At 47.6% G+C, this 11654-nt stretch overlaps 2 protein-coding genes across 2 annotated transcripts in view; both read right to left on the reverse strand.

Annotated features, from left to right (window-relative positions):
- The window catches only part of DNAJB14 (DnaJ heat shock protein family (Hsp40) member B14), a 29854-nt gene extending 24231 nt beyond the window's left edge, over window positions 1-5623 (reverse strand). Inside the window, exon 1 of the mRNA XM_081925222.1 lies at window positions 5168-5623. Within this exon, the coding sequence (XP_081781348.1) occupies window positions 5168-5300 (133 nt within the window). The 5' untranslated portion in view covers window positions 5301-5623. The remainder of the gene's footprint in view (window positions 1-5167) is intronic.
- Window positions 5624-8223: 2600 nt separating this feature from the next.
- Window positions 8224-11574, reverse strand: H2AZ1 (H2A.Z variant histone 1). The gene is made up of 5 exons (XM_081925496.1): window positions 11408-11574; window positions 10777-10854; window positions 10168-10281; window positions 8904-9033; window positions 8224-8772 (listed from the first exon to the last, which is right to left on the reverse strand). The coding sequence occupies exons 1-5, from the start codon at window positions 11408-11410 to the stop codon at window positions 8711-8713; spliced, it is 387 nt and encodes a 128-aa protein (XP_081781622.1). The 5' UTR covers window positions 11411-11574; the 3' UTR covers window positions 8224-8710.
- Between the last annotated feature and the right edge of the window lie 80 nt (window positions 11575-11654).

The raw sequence follows: 11654 nt of genomic DNA on the forward strand, positions 1-11654 counted from the left end.
AACAAGGAAATGGAAAATTGGAGGCAGGCTTAGCATAAAAGATTAAGGGCTGAGCACATTTCCACAATCATATGTAGGAATCTGACATCCAATAAATTCAGCTTCCTGAGAATCTACGGTTTTACTTTAAAAGAAGCAAGCCAGTGATGTTCATGTGGGAAATCTTCCATAAGAAAAAAATCCAGTACTTCATTTTTCTACGGAAAAAATATCATTTTATACATTTACTAGTAACAATGAATGGATACCAATTCCAAATACAGTATTAGGCAAGTCTGGAAGCTTCACATTTTTGCTGTATTCACTAAATAAAAGTACAATAGACATGCTAAATTTGATCACTCTCTAGGGTATCAGAAACTTTTTCCATTACAAGTTACCCTTGCCTAGAAAAAAACTCACACCACTGCTTCTAAACCTGCAAAGATATGCTTAAAGCATGTGGGCAAGAAAGATGGAGGCTGGGTAGAATTTTGAGCGACCTGGGTTTCAGTGATATGCATGGTTGATGAAACTAAAATCATGTAAAATAAGCAAATATATCTTGGGAAAAATCTAGGTCACCCTTTTTAAAGTTTCTACAAAAGCCCAGGATATACATGTAAGTTCATGGAAACCTGAACTTGCTTACTGCCACACTTAAAACTGAACCCCTGCCAGCAAGCTAGAGTTAAGAAACTAGAAATTTATTAACATTTCTCAGTGCCCTCATGGAAACAGATTCCCTTGGATCCCCTTACAGAAGTCAAAACCAGCTAAACCAGACCACCCAGCTACAACGCTATGCACACTTACCTAAGGCTAAATGCCAATGAACTCAGTGGCACTTGAATAGTCCTGCATAGGATTGCACTACACAACTGGTTTGTTTGTTGTGTAGATATACCCCAAAGATCAAGTTTCTAAAATTTCAACAGGTACAACTCACGTATTACCAAGTGTTTTTCCAACAAGACTACATACTTTCTTGCTTTTTACAATAGCAAAAAGAACGAACAAACTGAGGCAACGGTGCTGGCTCCAGTTGTATAACAAGAAAGGTGTGGGGGGGGGGGAGTTGCAAAAATACTAAGGCACTTTTAATACAGTGCAACGCTAACTAAGTCGATACTGAAGTAAGACCTGTGAAATTTAATTACACCTACTCCCTACTAATTGTGGCTAGAATCATCTCTGCTAATTATCCTATAGAAGTTATGAAACATGACAACAGGATTTCTATAGCAAGGGAGTACCCAGTTCAAAGGTTGCCTCACTAGGTAACTTTAGGTGAACTCACTAGGTAACTAGGCAACTGACTCTCTGGGCTACCTTACAGAGTTGCTGTTGTAATCCATCAATGAAATAATGGGCATGAAACATGTTGAAACTTATTTATAAATACTACATAATATTGTCATCAGGATTGGTTTCAGGATATGGGGACACCGGTGGCAACTGCTAACCACTGGGTGAGGTGGAAAGTGGAGAGCCAAACAGCAGGTGGAGCCAAAGCCAGTAAGAGGCAGAGCCAACAAAATCTAGTTTTATTCCCATCCTCCTTCCTGCTGAGTTCTACAATGGCAGCACTGAGACTAAGCAAGTAGAAGCTGACAGCCAGGGCCACCCCCTAGAATGACTAAGTAGGAAGACAGGTAAGTTGGGGCTGGCCATGGCTGACTGAGGTTGGAGGAGCTGGTGTCCTATTTGCCCTAATGGACCAGTCACCACTCATCTTGCTTTTCAGGCCAAGGGAGCCGGTGTTTGTCCACAAACAGCTTTCTGGGTCATGTGGCCAGCACAACGTTCCTGGCACAACAGGACACAGTGACGGAAGCCAGAGCGCATGAGAATGCTGTTTACCTTCCCACTGCAGCGGTATCTATTTATCTACTTGTACTGGTGTGCTTTCGAACTGCTATGTTGGGAGAACCTGGGACAGAGCAACAGAAACTCAGCCTGTCATGAGGATTCAAACTGCCGACCTTCTGATTAGCAAGCCAAAAAGGCTCAGTAGTTTAGACCACAGTGCCACCCGCTCCCAATTCCACTGTGTACCATGAAGGGAGGGTGCATAAATGTATAGAGGCAGCAGCTCACACAATACACACTTGCTTTGGGTGGCACTGCGGGGATGACCAAGCCCCACAGCTATCCAGAAGTTCTCCAGCTGCCACCATACCCAACCACTAGATATGCTACCTGGAGCTAATGGGAGTTGGGGTCCACAACATCCAGAGACCATCAGGTTGGGGAAGTATAGTCTGAAGCAGCCTTACTCAACCTTGGGTCCCCAGGTGTTGTTGCTAATCCTTTACCTTTACTCCCATCAACTTCCCCAATAATGGTTGGGAGTCAAACTCTGCCAAGAGTGTACGGTCTGACAAATTCCTCCATTGCATCTCTGACAATTTCATTTCTCAGAAGGTGGAAGAACCAACAAGAGAATCATCTATCTTGGACCTGGCCCTCACCAATAGGGAGGAACTGATTGATGAAGTGGAAGTGCTCGGAAACTTGGAGGAAGTGATCAAATTCTCCTGGGTTTCAGGATACAGAGGAATGGGAAAACTGAGTGTAGTTGGACACGTACTCTGGACTTTAAGAAGGCCGATTTCAAAAAGCTGAAGCAGCTACTGGGTGTGATCCCATGGTCAGAAATACTCAATGAGAAGGGAGTCCAAGAAGGATGGGAGTTTCTAAAAGGAGAAATATTGAAGGCCCAAATGCAGACAATACCAACAAGAAAGAAAAGTGGGAGGCATCTAAGGAAACTGGTGTGGCTGCATAAGGAGCTTACAGATGAGCCGAGAGTTAAGAAGGGCATGTATAAGAAATGGAAGAAAGGGGAAATCACAAAGGAGTGTGGCAACAGTTGCAGGGGGAAAGTCAGGCTGGCTAAAGCTCAGAATGAGCTCAGGCTTACAAGAGAGGTTAAAAATAATAATAAAGGTTTCTTTGGCTATGTCTGAAGTAAGAGGAAGAACAAGCAAGTGGTAGGTCCTCTGCATGGGGAATACGGAGAAATGCAATTGGGTGACAGAGAAAAGGCGGAACTACTTAACACCTACTTTGCCCTTGTCTTCACCCAAAAGGAAAGTGATGCCCAACCTGGTGATAACAGAATAAATGATGTAAGGAGGGAGCTGCAGCCCAAGATAGGAAAAGAGGTAGTAAGGGAACACCTAGCTACTTCAAATGAATTCAAATATCCAGGGCCTGATGAGCTGCATACAAGGCTACTAAAGGAGCTTGTGAATGTAATTTCAAAGCCTTTGTCTATTTTCTTTGAGAATTCTTGGAGAACAGGTGAGGTTCCTACAGATTGGAGGTGGGCAAATGTTGTCCCCATCTTCAAAAAGGGGGGGGGAGGAAGACCCAGGTAACTACCAACTGGTGAGCTTGACATTGATACCAGGAAAGGTCCTAGAACAGATAATTCAACAGTCAGACTGTAAACATTTAGAAAAGGATGCTGTGATTACTAAGACCCAGCATGGGTTTCTCAAAAATAAGTCATGCCAGACCAATCTGATTTCTTTTTTTTATGGAACTACAAACTTGGTGGATCAGGGAAATGCTGTGGGCATACTGTCTCTTATTTCAGTAAGGCTTTTGACAAAGTCCCCCATGATATTCTCACGAGGAAGCTGATAAAATGTGAGTTGAATGAGGTAATTGTTAGGTGGATTTGTAGCTGATTGACTGACCAAACCCAAAGACTACTCATTAATGGTTCCTTGTCATCCTAGAAAAAAGTGACAAGTGGGGTGCTGCAGGGTTCTGTTATGGGCCAGTTGTTGTTCAATGTCTTTATAAATGAATTGGATGAAGGAATTGAGGGGATGCTCATCAATTTGCAGATGACACCTAACTGGGAGGGGTAGCTAATGCTGCAGAACACAGAATCGGAATTCAAAATGACTGACTGAAGAACTGGGCACAAGCTAACAAAATGAATTTCAATAGGGACAAATGTAAGGTTCTGTACTTAGGCAGGAAGAACCAGATGCACAAATATAGGATGGGGGACACCTGGATTACTAGCAGTATATGTGAAAAGGATCTAGGGGTCTTGGTGGATCACAAGCTTATCATGAGTCAACAGTGTGATGCAGCGGCAAAAAATTCTAATGCTATTCTAGGCTGCATCAACAGAGGTATAGTGTCCAGATCAAGGGAAGTAATAGCACCACTCTATTCTGCCTTAGTCAGACCACACTTGGAATACTGTGTCCAATTCTGGGCACCACTAAACATTCAAAAAGTATTTCTGACAGTAAGAGCTGTTCAGCAGTGGAACAGACTCCCACAAGAGGTGGTAAACTCTCCTTCCTTGGAGGTATTTAAACAGAGGTTGGATGGCAATCTGTCATGGATGCTTTAGCTGAGGTTTTGCATTCCAGGAGATTGGACTCGATGACCTTTGGGGTCCCTTCCAACTCTAAGATTCTATGTTCCTATGATCTCTAGCTAGCATGACCAGTGGGTCAGGGTCATGCGCATGAGACTCTTAATCTCAGGGTCAGGAGTTTCAGCCTAACGATGGGCAAAAGATTCCTACATGGCCGGGGGCTGGACTGGATTACCCTTGTAGTCCCTCCCAACTCTACAATTCTATGATTCTATAATACTGATACTTCAATCCAGCATGGAACTCTCAGGAGGTCCCCCACCCCCCAAAAAAGTTAACCAATAAACCTCAAAATTACCAAGTTGACTTCAAATCTAACAAAGAGCTTCACCCATTACTGATGTTTCCCAAAAATGTTTATACTGTATATTCTAAATGGAAAGTGCATGCCCTAATACTGTCCAAGCGTCTTTCATTACGATCTGATGAGACTCCTGGCCCGTTCTGTTTTCAGCAGCAGCAGCTTCAGGAACAGGATCATTAATGGGCTGGGGTCCCAAAGCTGAGAAAGGCTGGCTCCCCTGTCTGCTATAAAGAGCAAGAGCAGCAAACGCCGCCCTCTCTCTTGCCGGCTCCCCGAGACCAGACCCCAGAGATGAGGCGACGGAGTTTACCCGACACCTCCTTATAGCCCCCCCTATTTTTTTCTCCTTCTAGACTCCCGACACCTGACCGTGAAGGGAGGCCATGCTAGGATCCCAAGGGCGCTCTCGAGATACAAGGGCCACCTTTCAGAGGGAGGCGCGCAGCCTCGGCCAAAAGCCCCGCGCTCACCTTTGGCGGTCTCGGTCGGGTAGAGCTTCTGGGCCTTGTTGAGGAAGCGCAGCGCCCGCTCCCGGTTGCCGGCCTCCAGGGCCTCGCGGGCGATCTCGATGCATTTCTCCGCCTCGTCGCGGTTCCCTTCCATGGGCCTGTCCTTCCTCCGCCTCCGCCCGCCGCAGCGCAGGGAAAAGGCGCCTGACGGGGCCAGCCGGGCGGGCGGGCGAGCGCCGCCGGGGCGCTGAGGAGGCCGGGGGTGGCGGGGTTGGCGAGAGGGGCGCTCGCCGGGGCCTTGCCGTGGGCCGCCTCACTCCGCGGCTCTGGGGCCGCTGCCGGCGGCGGCGGGCGCCCTCCGCTGCATTGCCCTCCGCTTCGCTCCCGTCAGCGACGTCGGCTTAAGGCCGCTTGCTCGACGCACCGGAGCCGGCCGGGCCCAGCACCGCCGCCGCCGCCGCTCTCGCTTCCGGGGACAGGCTCCGTGACCGGCAGAGGATCGCTTTGCGCAGGCGCGTCCGAAAGAAACACTCGCCTCCCAAATGCCACGACGCGAGCGCGGCTTCCCCGAGCGGTAAATAGGGGGCGCAGCTCAAACCCGGCGGGCAGGTGGGCAACTTACCGGGACCTGCCTGCTCCTCACCTCTTTCAGTACACTTCAGACTGCTTTTTCTGGGTGAAAAGCACTCTCTTGTATCTTACTCTAGCTGTGATTTTAGGACAAGCTGAATTAGATCACACTGTCCCGAAAATGCAAGGTGTTAAGAGGACATCTAGTTTTTTTGGGAATGTGCAACAGGGATTGGGAAACCGTGGCCCCCAGATGTTGGACTCCCAACTCACACCGTGCTGGCTACATGGATTTGCTGTTTTTAAATCATAACCCACCCTAGTGCCTCATGGTGGAGTGTTAAGAAATCGGTAATCTTCATCAGAAGGGGACTACAGAGGACGAGATGGTTGGACAGTGTTCTTGAAGCTACTAACATGAGCCTGACCAAGCTGCGGGAGGCAGTGGAAGACAGGAGTGCCTGGCGTGCTCTGGTCCATGGAGTCACGAAGAGTCGTACACAACTAAACAAATATTCATCAACCCAACCTGCACCTGCTTTTCAACTTCATACAGGCTTCTTAAGCCAACTCAAGCGCATTCTGAAATGTTTTATATTTATGTTTTCTGTGCTTTAGTAGGCCCCAAAACTCTCATGTAGCTAAACTAGCACAATCCACTCCAGGAGGCCAAGCTTCACAGAAGTACAAAACAAGCCTCTTAGAAAGACCATAAGAAGCCCAATGAATCCAAAACGGTCCAGTGGGGGTGTTGGGGGACTGAATGCAATGATGCTTGGATAGGAAGCTCCCTTCCAACATTTACTGTACACAAGGAGGAGGTAACAATTTAGGGTTTCCCAAAGTTGTGTCTCCAGCTGTTTTTGGACAACTTCCATAATCCATAGCTAGCAGGACCAGTGGTCAGGGATGATGGGAACTGTAGTCCAAAAACAGCTGGAGACCCAACTTTGGGAAACCCAGAAGAGTAAGGAGGAAGCACTGCAAGGAAACTGCTGGTTTCTAATTAGGCGTGTAATTAGAAAAGGTCAGTTTTTTATCACTTTAAAGAGTCCCATCTCTGGAATAAAAAAATGTAAATGTAAAAAAATTCTAGTACAGTAGTTGGTTCTTTGGAGATAGTATATGAAACAAGAATCTGCTTGAAGTGTGGCAGGCTGTTCTGCCTACATCATCACCCCTTTTATAGAGACCAATTATTCATTCCTACTTTGAGACAAAATGGAATCGACCATTGTTTCCCCCTTACAGCATATGCTGTGTTAATTGGCCAACTGCCAATAAATACAAATTACCAAGTACCTACAGTGGTGCCTCGCAAGACGAAATTAATTCGTTCCGCAAGTCTCTTCGTCTTGTGAGTTTTTCGTCTTGCGATGCACGGTTTTCCATAGGAATGCATTGAAAATCAATTAATGCGTTCCTATGGAAAAAGCCTTCCCCCGACCTCTTCTGGCGGACGGCATTTTAAAATCGCCCGGGACAGCGGAGGACTTCTCCGCTGTCCGGGGCGATTTAAAAGCCCCTGGGAAGGCAGGCAGGGGGGACAAAGGCTTTCCCGCCCGGCCGCCCGGCTTCGGGACATCGTTCCGATGCCGGGCGGCTGGGGGAGGCTTTCCTGCCCCACCGCCCGGCATCGGGACGATGCCCCGATGCCGGGCGGCTGGGGGAGGCTTTCCTGCCCCACCGCCCGGCATCGGGACGATGCCCCGAAGCCGGGCGGGGGGGGGAGGCTTTCCCGCCCGGCCGCCCGGCTTCGGGACATCGTTCCGATGCCGGGCGGCTGGGGGAGGCTTTCCTGCCCCACCGCCCGGCATCGGGACGATGCCCCGAAGCCGGGCGGCTGGGGGAGGCGTTCCTGCCCCACCGCCCGGCATCGGGATGATGCCCCGAAGCCGGGCGGGGGGGAGGGCTTCAAAAGCCGTCCGGGGGCTTTTAAATCGCCCCGGACAGTCCCGGGGCGATTTAAAAGCCCCCGGTTAGGCAGGCAGGGGGGGCAAAAGTCTTTGCCCCCCCCTGCCTGCCTTCAAAAGCCGTCCGGGATAGCGGGAAGCGCTTCCCTGCTATCCCGGACCGCTTTTAAAATGCTGGCGGTGGGGAGCAAAGCCTTTCGCCCCCGCCGGCCTTCCTGGACCTCTTCTGAAGTCCGGAGGGGGGGGAAGGCTTTGCTCCCCACCGCCAGCATTTAAAAAAAGGTCCCCGAGATTTCCCTATGGGCTTTCGTCTTGCGATGCAAGCCCATAGGGAAAATCGTCTAGCGAAGCGTCGCAAAAACCGAAAAACCCTTTCGTCTTGCGGGTTTTTCGTCTTGCGAGGCATTCGTCTAGCGGGGCACCACTGTACATGATTAGCAATTACTATTGCTGAACCAATGCTGTCCGTTTTTTGCACCTACATTTACCTTAGCTTTCCTCTGGTTACACGCAGACATTGGTCTGTGTTAGGAGCTAGTCAGTTCAAATTAATTGCAATTCCACTTCTTAAAGACACAAGTAAAATGATAAAAATGTAATAATGTAACATTTATTGAACTCATTGACCAGAATGGAATAAAGGTCTGTTGTTTCTGCTTGTCAGAATGGTTATTCTTATTTAACTACAAGAGATTGACAGCAGCAACAGCGTTTTAATACCTCTAGTTGTTTTTAATTATTTCATAAAATGCTTGTGCCAATCCTTTGTAGTTAAATTTTAACTGAGTAAAGCAACTTCAAGCATAAAAAATGAGCAACAATGTCAAGAATTTCATTAAAATCCAACATATCTAAAACAGTCAAGAACCACGACAACAGCTTCTCTGAAGCCATGTAACACTTAAATAAGGTTAAGACTTCAAATATAGAATTTTGGTTTGTTAGAAAGCTTGATGGGCTCCAGCTTCAAGGTTACAGAAAGGCAAAAAGTGTTTCACAGATGCAGTCCACTGGAAATCCACCAACACTGGACAACTGAGCATTTGAGTCCCAAGTTAATAAGGAATCCCATGCTCCTTCTTTACACTGTTTTCTGCTGTCCTTTCTTTCCAATCAGAGATTTATGGATATGTGGAATTACACCTGTGGGAAGGAAATAAAAAGACTGATTCAAATTATGAGATCACCAACATGATTAGATTATTAAGTGCTAAAACGAAGCCACATTACTAACTGTGGGGATGGCAGACTAAGTCACTTAAATTGTCACTTACCTCCACCAGCAATTGTTGCTTTGATTAGGGAATCCAGTTCTTCATCACCTCTTATTGCAAGCTGTAAGTGACGGGGAGTGATTCGTTTCACCTTCAAGTCTTTGGATGCATTTCCTGCTAATTCAAGAACCTGAAACAGTTGTTACTGTTAAGTATACCTTAAAAGTGGAACCTGAGAAAACAGTACATTATATTCTCAGTCTAACAGCAGTTCCGGGTGTAGGTCAGCAATGGCTTCCTCCAATTTAGCCCATCTCTTTACAAACACCTCTCCCACTTTCCAAATAACATTTAACATTTCATGGCTCCTAGAGAACAAGCCTCTTGTTTCAGACATGTCCAGTATAGTACTAATCACACAGGGTTAAGAGTATTGGGGAGTGTCAAAGTGCCCTTATGGTAACTGTTGGGCTTCAGTTACCTTTTTTTTAAAAAAGTGTGGGCCACACTAGCTGAGACTGATAGGAATTAGAACTCAAAAAAGTTTGGAGGGCACCATGGTGTCTTCCCCTGGTCTAAACAAGTGGTTTTTGGTTTTAGTAAAAAAATGTCATGTTCTTTCAAATTTAGAAGCTTAAACACCTGCATACCTAGGGCATCCCACCAGCCTCAGTTATGTGGAAGTGATTTTTGTTGACTTCTTGTCACTTTCAAACTATAAGGAACACAACCAGTCATGTTCCTTAACAGAGGAAATTATAAAGAAAAAGAGGAAGCTTCCTTATACGAAGAAAACTACTGGTCTATCTACCTTAGTGTTGCCTACACCATTCTTTGCCAACCTGGTGTACTCCAGATGTTTTGGAGTGCAACTCCCACCAGTCACCTGTGCTGGATGGGGTTGATATTTGTAGTACAAAGTATCTGGAGATCACTGGGCTGGTGTAGACTCAACACCAATGGTTGTGTGTTCAAGAAGCCTTCCTAATCCTGGCTGGCAATTGAACCCTTCTACATGCAATGCATGGGCTAGTACCATTACACAACAATCCCTGATGAGCAAATTTCAGACAAACAAATCATGTTTCCTTAAGCTTAATAGTTTGGGGAAACAGATTTAAAATATATTAAATAATACCAGCATGTTTTCCAAAAGCATACATCCTCAGTGGGCTTAGTGGTCAGGATTAGTAACTTACAGGATTTTACTACCTTGCACTTTACAATATGGGGCATTTTATTGGGATAACAAGACAAAAAGTCAAGCTATGTTCTATTGTGCATGTACAATGCAGAGTGGTTTCTCTCCTTTCCAGATTCTTACCTCAGCTGTGAGGTACTCCAAGATAGCAGCACTATACACAGCAGCTGTAGCTCCCACACGTCCATGACTGGTAGTCCTTGATTTTAGATGCCGATGAATACGACCCACCGGAAACTGCACACACAGAAAAGTAGTCAAGGCTCAAATAGATCCCAGTAGTTTCATACTCAATCTTAAAAATGTAAAGGGACCCCTGACCATTAGGTCCATTCGTGACTGACTCTGGGGTTGCGGCGCTCATCTCACTTTATTGGTCGAGGGAGCTGGCGTACAGCTTCCGGATCATATAGTCAGCATGACTAAGCAGCTTCTGGCGAACCAGAGCAGCGCACGGAAACGCCGTTTACCTTCCCCGCTGGAGCAGCACCTATTTATCTACTTGCACTTTGATGTACTTTCGAACCACTAGGTTGCCAGGAGACCCAATCTTAAAAGCCTCAAAATTAGTCTTTAACAGATGACGCTAACAAACAGATCTCCATATTTTCATGGGAATGTCTAGAAGCCAGCCTATCCATTAAGTGTGCAGTAGGGAAGTGAAGCACGGACGCTTCCTCCATTGTATCAAAATATAATAACCCCCACTTTAAACCTCCTTCACATACATACCTGTAAGCCAGCCCTTTGCGAACGGGATACTGTTTTGGTCTTAGTCTTGCCAGAGTCTTTCCCAGCTTTGCCGCCAGCCTAGTGCACAAAAGTGAGGAAAAATCAATACTGGTCATATCTACCACCACTAGAACCACGTGCTTTAATTTCCCGGCTGTTGAAAGAGAAATGGGGAGGCGGGGAAATCTCACAGCCAACTAGTAGCAGCCCGCGCATGCGCACATATGGTCGTATTTCACTCGCAGCCCGTCGTTCCCCCCACAGTCGCGCCTACTTCAGCCGCCGATTCGACGCGCATGCGCCAGTCGCCGCCACGAGCCGGCTGCGCGGCGCATGCGCCTCAGTAGGGACCTCATACCCGTCCGCTATGTCTGTGACCGCGCCCCTTTTCCTCCTTATCTATTTTCCCCTCACAGCTCTCCCTCAACAGGCGGGTATGCTAAAGAGAACCGTTGGTAGCGCGAGAGACGTACGTTTCCCTAAGCGGGTCTCGAGTCCCCTACGTTCGCCTCGCGGCGGCAACAACTCCCCCCCCCCCCCAAGGCTCAGGCGCGCGCTCGTGCCTGCTGCGAACAAGCCCGCCACCCTCTCTTCAGCCACCCTTTTTTCTTTCGTCCGCGGTTCTACTCACCATCTCGAACGGGTACTGCTTCTCCTCGTGGAAAGCGCTTCACAGACGTTGAAGGGAGCTCAATGGACGCCTTTCACCCTCCCAATTATTCGGCGGCGGCTTCCAATTCAAAACTGCGTCCACTCCCGCCTTCCACGATCCCTTTATACCCGACTCCAACGTCCTCGCATCCGGGAACCCGGATCCCGACGCCGGCCAATCGCGGCGAAGGGGCGGGAGCCTCTGCGCTCCGGGAGGGCCAATGGGA

Source organism: Podarcis melisellensis (assembly GCF_964234715.1).
Source record: "Podarcis melisellensis genome assembly, chromosome: 9".
Classification (NCBI taxonomy): Eukaryota; Metazoa; Chordata; class Lepidosauria; order Squamata; family Lacertidae; genus Podarcis; species Podarcis melisellensis.

What these genes read in the sequence shown, in the direction of transcription:
- H2AZ1 (XM_081925496.1), bottom strand. An exon ending in TGGAGTACCTCACAGCTGAG is followed by an intron (nt 9,034 to 10,167) that starts GTAAGAATCTGG and finishes CAACTGTTTCAG; the next exon opens with GTTCTTGAATTAGCAGGAAA. An exon ending in AGCAACAATTGCTGGTGGAG is followed by an intron (nt 8,773 to 8,903) that starts GTAAGTGACAAT and finishes TCCTTCCCACAG; the next exon opens with GTGTAATTCCACATATCCAT.